Source organism: Aedes albopictus, chromosome 2 (genome assembly GCF_035046485.1).
Source record: "Aedes albopictus strain Foshan chromosome 2, AalbF5, whole genome shotgun sequence".
In the NCBI taxonomy this organism is placed as follows: domain Eukaryota; kingdom Metazoa; phylum Arthropoda; class Insecta; order Diptera; family Culicidae; genus Aedes; species Aedes albopictus.
The window spans coordinates 510,661,190-510,671,490 of NC_085137.1; the positions used below are offsets into that span (position 1 = coordinate 510,661,190).

The 10,301-nt window shown below is 39.9% G+C and overlaps 1 protein-coding gene across 1 annotated transcript in view; it reads right to left on the bottom strand.

The window, feature by feature from the left end:
• The window catches only part of LOC109621687 (homeobox protein 5), a 99,552-nt gene extending 93,608 nt beyond the window's left edge, over positions 1–5,944 (bottom strand). The window contains exon 1 of the mRNA XM_029870291.2: positions 4,666–5,944. Within this exon, the coding sequence (XP_029726151.1) occupies positions 4,666–5,278 (613 nt within the window). The 5' untranslated portion in view covers positions 5,279–5,944. The remainder of the gene's footprint in view (positions 1–4,665) is intronic.
• Positions 5,945–10,301: the final 4,357 nt, after the last annotated feature.

The window sequence follows — 10,301 nt, forward strand, 5'->3', positions numbered from 1 at the left end:
TCATCGTGAACACCCTTTAGTTCTAGTGCATTTAATATGCAACATTTTTTCCAAAGACAGCAAAGTTCTATATACTCATTTTAAAAAGTTTTTCATGGTTTTGTCCTAAAAATGACTTATTTTTAACACTCAATATCTCAGAATGGTGTAAGCCGATTTCAAATCTTTTTGTCTGGTTCAAAAGGTATTAATTCTCATCTTTCGATGGTGGATAAACGAAAAAGGTGTTTTTGCCTTTCTCGTACACTAAGTGTACTGGAAAGGCTATATATTCACTCCAAAAATGACTTTTTGATAGAAGGCTCGGAGGGTCAAGCCACATATACCAATCAACCCAGCTCGATGAATTGAGGTGATGTCTGTGTGTGTGTACAAATAAACTCACATCACTTTTTGGCAGTAAACCTCAACCGATTTTAATGACCGACATTTCAGTCGATGCGGAATCTGGTCCCATTGTTTCCTATTGAAAATGGTTCGGATCAGTCCATTCGTTCCGGAGTTATGGCCATTTACGTGTTCCGGACCAGTTCCCTTGGAAGTGGCCAAATATAAAAGTGAACCAGATCCATTCATGCGATACATCAAATTGCGGCATTTTGGATAACCTGATGAACAGTCAGCAAGAAAACAGTCTCAGACCATATCTGAACCGGTAGTGTTTCGGAACCGGTTCCGGGAGTCCCGCCGGAAGTGGCCAAATATAAAAGTGAACCAAATCCATGCATGCGACACATCAAATTGCGGAATTTTGGATAACCTGATGAACAGTCAGCAAGAAAACAGTCTCAGACCATATGTGAACCGGTAGTGTTCTGGAACCGGTTCCGGGAGTCCCGCAGGAAGTGGCCAATTATAAAAGTGAACCAAATCCATGCATGTGATATATCAAAGCGCGATTTTTTTGATAAGCCAATGAAAGGTTGGCATAAAAAAATACTCAGACCATATCTGAACCGGCAGTGTATCGGAACCGGTTCCGGATGTCCCGCTGGAAGTGGTCATATATAAAAGTGATCTAAACCCATGCATGCGGCACATCAAACTACGGCATTTTCGATAACCTGATGAGCAGTTACCAAGAAAACAGTCTCAGACCTTATATGAACCGGTAGTGTTTCAGAACCGGTTCCGGGTGTTCCGCCGGAAGTGGCCGTATATAAAAGTTGATAAAACTCTTGCATGCGGCAAATCAAATCATGGCTTTTTCGACAACTTGATGACCGGTTATTGAGGAAGTAGGCTAAGACCACATTATGGACTGTCAGTAGTGCCGAAACTAGTTCCCTCCGAAAGCGGCTAAATATAAAATTGAACCAAACCCATGGCTTTTTTGATAACCTAATAAACTTTAGCAAGCAAATAGGCTCAGACTATTTAAGAGACTATCGGTAGTGTTTCGCAACCGGTTCCGGGCCGGAAGTGACACCAAACCCATGCATGCGATACCTCAAATCACGGCTTTTTAGGTAACATGATGAACAGTTGCAAGAAAATAGACGCAAGCCCTATCAGTGTGTTACGGAACTGATTACGGGTGTCCCGCCAGAAATGATCAAATGTAAAAGAGAACCAATACATGCGACGTATCGATGACTTATTCAGTAACAAGATAATCGGTAAACCAACAAATAATCTCAGACCATATTTGAGAGAACCAGTAGTGTTCCAGAAATGGTGACAAGACGAGTAACGCGTCGGAAGTGGTAAAATATAGAAAGGAACTAAACCATAGCGGCGTTTTTGATAATCTGATGAACGGCCAACAAGAAAATAGTCTCAGGCCACAGTAGTTCGGAATCGGTTGCGGGTGTGATTTGATAGAAGTGAACCAAAATCATGCATGCGATACATAAAATCGCGGCATTTTCAAAAATTTGCCGAACGGTTAGCAAGAATATAGCCTCAAATCACATCAATTTCCGGCTTTTCAGGTCACGTGATGAACAGTTGACAAAAACATAGTCTAAGACCATATTTGAGACAACCGGAATCAGTTCCAGGTGTCCCGCCGGAAGTAGTCAAACGTAAAATTTAACCAAACCCATGCAAGCTGCATGCTGAGGGTGACGGGTTCGATTCCCGGTCGGTCCAGGATCTTTTCGTGAAGGAAATTTCCTTGACTTCCTTGGGCATAGAGTATCTTCGTGCCTGCTACACGCTATACACATGCAAAATGGTCATTGACAGAGGAAGCTCTCAGTTAATAACTGTGGATGTGCTCATAGAACACTAAGCTGAGAAGCAGGCTTTGTCCCAGTGAGGACGTTACGCCAAGAAGAGAGAGAGAGAGCAAGCTGCACATCAAATAGCGGAATTATAAAGGTTAACAAAATAAATGTCAAAGCGATAAATCAAATTGTGGTTTTTTTGATAGCATGTAAACGTTGGGTAAGATTATAAATGAAGAAATGATCAAAGTCTTCATATATGCGAGAGCACGAAATCGTGACCAAAGCGATCTCTTAAAATCACACCATTTCAGATTCCTGCGGTGTAAATGTATAGTAGGATGGATCAACGTTTTATATAAAAATATAATTTAAACGCGTCAACCTTATACAGTTTTTCAATCTCCAATCTCCTTATGCTTCTAAAATTACTGCTCACAATTTGGGTACGGCTGGTTGAGCCCTCACTCTTCTCATTGCGATTGAAATTTGAATGCAAAATTTACATTTTCTGCATTTTCCTCGTAGGAAGGTCAAATTTTACATGAATCGTGTTACCAATGATAATAAAATATAGCCTAAAGTTTGCTGAAATAAACATTGGCGAAGATCACAAAGTGATCTGTGATTGTGAATAAAGTTAACCTTCTTCAAGCATTAGCTGACGCTCACCCCGCTGCCGTAGTGGATGGAATGGGGTCACAATGACCCCAATACACGACTAGGGTTAAGGTGGTCAAGCAGTCAACTGAGAGGTCTGCTCTATTTTGTTGTTGAACATAACATCGAAATACGTATCATCAATAAGTTTCGAAAATCGATGATGGCTTTGTTAAAATTGTTGCTAGTGTAAAGTGTTTTCAGGATTCAGGAACATTTAGGCTAACGTCGAAGAAAAGTTTATGAGTACATATTCGACGAGAAAGGCACTATCACCACTAGGTGGATTAATCTGGGTTTTTGTTTAACCCTTCGGGGACGGATGGGTCACATGTGCTCAGCCGAGAAAATCGACCATAACAAACGTGTTCTAGACCAGCGAGATTGCATCCAGATACAGTCAGGTCTTTTATTATGCGGCTTTCATTAACGCGGCCGCGTAAATGAAAACTCCATACAAAAAAATAATTCATCGTCTGATTTTTGCATGATTCGTCGAGAAATTGTGAGACTTTTTTAACGCAGTTTTTCGAATTTTGAACTGAGTTTTTTACGCGGTACGTATCCCCGCGTAAAAAAAACTGACTGTAGGTCAAAATGCCGTCTCCAAAGGGTTAAAGCGTTTAAATTAATTATGAAAATATGGAATTTATATAGAAAAAGGACCCTAAGTACGAAAATATAAGTCATACGAGTTTGTCGTCTTCGATTGAATGTGTGATATTGAAAGTATAAAATGTGTTCAGAATAAAGTGTTTCAAATAAATCAACCAATCAAAACATATTGGAAGGAAACCGTTTCTTCCTAGGGAATTCAACCAGGAGCTAAAATCTCAATCTATCTATCTATTTACTAAATAATCAGCAAGCTCAACTCGGATTGCTGAAAATTCAGCAAGTTGTAATAATTACTGATACAACCAACAGGGCAACTGTCAAACACTTAACGTTCGACGGCAAGCCGAAGAATACAATAAAATAGCAAACAGGTTCTTCACAATTTATCAGTATTTTCCGACGTGTTTTGTGAAAGTTTTAAGCCACTACCATGATTATGGTAGGATAAATCACCATTAACGTTTTTAATCTAAAACAAGTAAGTTTTCCTCCAAATTATTATTTTCAGATGCAATGGAACAATCTCTTCAATGGATTACTGTTGGGTACTGGGAGAAGAGACGGCAGAAATTAAATGAAAAAGTTCTCAACAATAGTCCTAATCTGCAAGAAGCCTACAGTAATAAAGGATTACGCGATACGATATTTGTCGTGTTGTATTAGTTTATTTTACAAACCGAACCCATAATATTTGCAAAAAGTTTTGCTGGTTTTTCAGCAATATGAGTCCGAAAGAGAGACATTGCTAATTGCTGAAAATCCAGCAAAACAGCTGTCACAATGGGTTGCTGTAAACTCAGCAAAATAAATTTTGCTGGATTCATTGCTGGAAGTATAGCACAAAAAAAAATCAGCAAAATTTTGCTGATTTCCAGCACTATTGTGTGAATATTTTGAGTAGAATAAGAGGGTATATTACGTCGCAATAGTACACACCGTGCATTGCTTATGATATCGCCTCCACTTTTGTACGCATAGGGCCCTTTATTGAAATTTTACCGCATAAAAGTACGTATAATACGGTCGGTCATATACTTCATTTACGTACAAATTGGTTGCCTGGGTCAAATATTCAGTACAAAAATATTCATATTCGTGCTAATTTTTTCTCAATGACTGTGAATATTTTGCGCCCTGATTATAACAAAATACTCTACTTGATCAACATTCTGCTAAAAACATCACAGCTCTATTTTATCCCATCACCTGAACTTACCATTTCTCACTTTCACACACTCCTTCTTATCACCCAATATCGCTGACACACTGAACTTCAGCACCGGCTTTGCCACTTCTTTCAGTATCGTCTGTTTCGAAGCAATAAATTCACTAAAACCACACTTTTCACACCGAAACTCATATTCACCCTCACCGGAGGGAAAGTGCCTCTCGTGCAGCCCCTCGCCAGCATCCCCACCCGGACCCACACTGCCGATCCTGAGCCGGTGCTGCCTGTGCTCAGAAGGACTCGGCTCCGACTGATAGTGACCGCACTTGCCACAGCAATAATCCATCAGTATTGCATTGTTTTCATCGTTTGCCCCATTGTTGTAGGACCGGATGTCCGAGGCCGGACCCAGCTCGTCGTCCGAGAAGGACGAATTGTTCACATTGTGACAGCTGTTGAAGCTCTTCGGAGAATCGCACAGACTGTTGGAATCCTTCATATCGGACGCATGTTCTTCGAACTCACTATCCGAACCGGACACAGACGCCACCGAGGAGTCCCCGCCGGCACTTATCCCACTCAACGTACGGTGATGCCTGATGGGACACCGCTCCAGGTCTTTCTCCTTCAGAATGCTGTCGACCATGAAGGCGGTTGACATTATGACTTGGGGATTTCCAATACACTTCACTTCACTAGCATTTTGCTGCCACACACTTTCATCAACACTTTTTACCTCTTGTCATCCTTGTGAAAACTTCTATGGTTAGCACAGATTCACCTCACAACAAGTTGCTGCTCATCAATAAAACCCAATAAACGATTATCGTTAAATGTTATTCAAAGCTTATACCCCATCGTTACGACAACGACAATGCACCTCAACGAGTATCGGGCGAGTGAATGGCGCGCACTAGTGTTACAGTAGCTCAGGATACTACGACCTTCTCTTGTTCTAGTCCCGGGAATTGCTGATCTCGCACTGGTTGCATCGGTCCCACTGGCAAGGGTCGAAAGTCGAGCAGCAGCAGCAGCTTCATCGAAAAGGCATACACCCGGCCCGGCCCCGGTGGTGGTGTCCTTTTTCCCAATTTCCACACCGGGGAAGCATATAACAGGCGGTGCGCAAGCTAGGACGAAGTGCTGCTCAGCGAACCGCTTTTGGCTTTCGTTGTTGCAAAGGGGTGCGATTGCTCAAACCCTCCCTTTTGCGATCCGATGACGATGGTGATGATGCTGTACGGATATACGGTTGGTTGTGTGATGATTGTGGCGAGGCGATGGCTGAGGATGATGACGATGGTCTAACTAGAATGAGATTTATTCATATCCTTGGCCGAAAATAGACTGGAAACGCCGGGTTGCCAGCTATTGGGAAGTTTGAAATTTGTAGCTGCGATCCGGTGTGATGTTTGAAGCACGTCTGAATTTCACTTCGAGGCCCTGCGATCAAAAATCACTCGCGTAATATACTCTAAAATGGAGATATATTAGTTTTGAATATCCGGAATATTTTGATTAGTAGGTAAACTGTTTAGATACCTGCAATTTGCGATAAAATTCTCCGCTATGTAGGGTAAATAAAAACACTAGACTTCACCCCCTATAAATCTGCTCTAACCTTCGCCACTTCATACATAAAAAATTAAATTTGTATGGAGGGGGCGAAGACTAGTGCTTTTATGTTTCAACCTTTGTTATTTTTTGGACAAATATTTGACCCCGTGTTCTGGGATTTTTAGTATCTTTGACTTGGCTGGTCCAGCCATTGCAATGCGCTCAGTTTGATCTTTCGGGCGATAGATTGTTGTGTCGACCAGAGAATTTAGCACACTTCGCGGATTTTGTTCCTGAATATAAAGAATGGTAAATCCCCTATTTTTCTCTGTTACGTCAAGCGTGATCTGTCATAAAAGAAGGTGGTTGTAGGATTTCTTCACTAAAAAACAATAATAACGGTTTCTTTTCACATTCACAAATTATTTATTTTTCTCCAATAAAACTAACCAACCGTACTCTATCACATCATTCTCAAAACTGCCTTTCTGTTCAACCAGCCCAGCCATTCATCGTTCACCTTGCTCTTTTTCTCCTTTGATCCGAATCATCTCTCTCTCTCTCTCTCTCGCCAAACAGCACTCTAGCCCCGAGTGTGATTTCGATAGCTTGCTTTCCGTCAATCGCAAGCACGGAAGTATGATTTCGGTGTGCATGCAGTTTCTCAATGGGTGCACCGATGGAAATTGTTGTGTGCTTTCGGAATCGAAATTCATTTTAATTAAATAATGTATCGCTCCCTACTTCTACAGTGGTGTGTGTATGTTATTGTATCCGCATGCAAATAGTTACACACACTACTACATGGTGATGGCCGCGACAGGTCAATTGACCAACTATCGAATATTTGAATCAATCGTTAAAAGGTAATCGATGGGAGGCGAGTAGAGTGCGACGTCTGTTCCTATGTGTTATTATTTTCTGAAATAAGCTTCCTCATTTCCTTTAATGTCACGGTGACCCGGCATCGACATGATAGGGACCTCATTTTGGCATTCATTTGGTGACTCCTGGATATCCGGATTCAACCGTGTACCTACCTCAGCACATACTACCAAGACCGATGGTGACGATAATAACCCAGATATAGTACGAATGCCAGCGTTGCAAACTGGGCATCGGCATCAGAATTACCTACTCGCAAACGTGACTGTATTGGTCCCTGTGCGTGCGTTTTCCAGACATCGTTTTGTAATCGTGTCTTGGATCGGTACATGGTCATTTCAAAACTACTATGAAAAGGGAGGAATCCTGCATGTGTATTCCCTAGTGTTTCAAAGTATTTGGATTAGGAATAAGAATACTGCTAAACGACATTAAATTGCATAACTGCTGTTCTACGCCCGATTGTCCCATGTTATATGGGAATCCATGTGGTACTGCAAACCCACTGAGTAGATGGCGGTAGTGAGCAAACGTCAAACAGGAACAAAAACGATGCGACCGCCATGACCGAGCGATTTGAGAACTATGGAATATTTTAACCCTTATGTGACCGGCAGGGTACCCAGCACCCATTTAAAATACACGGTGTAGAAAAAAGCAAAAATGTTGTCGGCCACATAACGGTTAATCATCCGTTAAAAAGGGAAACGACGGGAAGTGAGTAGAGTGAGACGTCTGTTTGTCTGTGATACAATGATGTTGAAAGTGTATCTTGATTACAGAGCTAAAATACCAAATATCAAAGTTAACCAAATCTTTATAAATAAAAATGGAATGGTGTTTGTATGTCACGAATAGGCTCGGGAATGGATCAACAGATCGACATGATTCTTTCACCGTTGCATTCCGCCAGGGCTCCGACGTGTTCGTACGAAAAAATAATTAGAAAAAGTGACCGGGAAGGCAAGAAAAACAGGAAAATCTGAAATTCCATTTTGAGGAGCATTTCTTCATGGAACCGGATGTCAAAAAAACAGAGTAGGCAGGCAGAACGACGTGTGCCGGGACTGCTAGTATCAAATATATCTGTATTTGTCGTATCTATTGCCTAAAAATTGAATGAAGAAGGAATTTCTCCAGGTATTCCTCCAGGAATTTATTTAGACATTGCTCCAGGAATTCTTCCAAGAACGCTTCCTGGGATTTTCAACGGAATTCGATCAGAGATTTCTACAGAAATTGTTTAAGGGATTCTTTTAGACGTTTTTCCACGGATTCCTTCAGATTTTTCAAGAATTCCTTCGAAAACATCTCCAAAGATTCACTGATATCATCTGGAATTACTTCCAAGATTGTTCCAGGAATGTTTTCGGACGCTCTAGAAGTAATTGCACAAACAATTACTGAAGGAATTCCTGAAGAAATCCTTTAAGGAATCTCTGCACATTTTTATAAAGGTATCTTTGGAAGAACTCCTAGAGATTTTGTATCGTAAGTTCTAATAAACCAACGTCTTCTCTTCGTACTTTTCCAGCCGCAATAAATTTGTATTTTCCGTGAATATTTCTAGATTCCTAGAGGAACTTCTTGAACATTTTCTGACACATCTGGAGAAATTTCTCGAAGAATATCATGAGAAACTTGTGCAGGAAGCTTGGAACAATTCCTGAATGAATTTATGAAGGAATTTTGGAGATGTATTTTGGGAAAAAATGACATGATGAATTTTCAGAGGGTTCTCAAAAATCATTCAGCAAAGCAATGGAATAGTTCTTGGAAGAAACCCTGAATAAATTTATGAAAGAATCCCTGGAATATCTCCTAAAGGAACCCCTAGAAAAACTTCTGGAGATACCTCTGATAAAATTCTTAACAAAATTTCTTGTATAGTTCCAGAACAGATCAGAAGACAAAAAAACAGCAATTTCTAAAGCCTGAAAGAGTTTCTGATTGAAAGAAAAAAAAATACAAGCATTCCCTGAAATTAATCTCAAGGAGAAGAATTTTCGAAGAGATCTGTGAATGAATACTTTTAAGAGGTGTGAGTATAGGACTAATGATTAACAGCACAAAGACCAAGTACATGATTGTTGGTGGCAACAGCAACTGCTATGGTCCACTGCACGAATTTCTACTGGCCTGCTTACTCTCACGGAAAATTTGACGTTTGAGCGGTGCCGTATATATTTGTGCAGTAATCCATATCCTATCAACGTTAAATTTCTGACACCAAAGCGTAGATATTACAAACAATCCAGTGGCAAAACATGCAAACCTCGACATGAATGCACCTCGGTGTAAAATGTCGTTAATAAAATTAAAAAAAAAAACGTGCGAACGTCGGTGCTCCCTGTTTTTTTAGGCCTCAACTTCAAAAACAAAATTTAGTTCATTAGAATCTGTGCATATTCGGCAAAGTTATACCGTTTTCAAAAAAAATATAAAAATTGATTTTGTAAAAATGCGTTAACAATATATAAAAAAAACTACAGTCATCTTTCATCAAAAATAAACTGGATTGCTTCACCAGCTGAAGTGGGTTTATTTTCACGTGCTAGGCCAGACGAATTACTTACGAGATAGAAGATGTTTGTTTTTGCATCAATGAGCAGGATTCACAACATTTTTCTCACATAAACCAAGAAAAATTTAATGATTTTTCGCATGCCTCGTAAACCAGAGATGGAATGGCAAGAATATGAATTTATTGGACAAAAAATTGCCATATTGAAAAAGCATCACCTCCCCAGAAACGAAACATGTTCATGTTTTGATGTCTCGCTGTGAATTCTCAAAAATCTGTCAAATCAAGTGAATCTATTCAACAATGAGTAAAAACAGTTAAAATTTCAAAATTGTGCATAATTAAACTAAAAATGAAAATTGTAGAAATTCCTTCGATTGGTATCAGAAGTATACGTTAATAGAAACATTTTGGAACAAAAATCATGACCGAAAACGCCTAGTTGTGATAATAAGCTAGCAAATTTGAAAAATAGGAACCCAAAATTTAAAATTTTGAGCAGATCTCTAAAATGTTTCTACTGGTGCCAGAAACTAACTGTTTATGTTATGTATCTTTTTCTATTTTTCTACGACTTCACCTTCATGTTTGAGTGAAATTTTATTTAACATCGTTTTCGAGATTCTGCAGTTTTTGGGTGTCCGTAATTTATCGTGGACATACTTTAGATGGTGAAAACTTTGATGTTGTGGACGAGTTCGTTTATCCTGGTACTCTA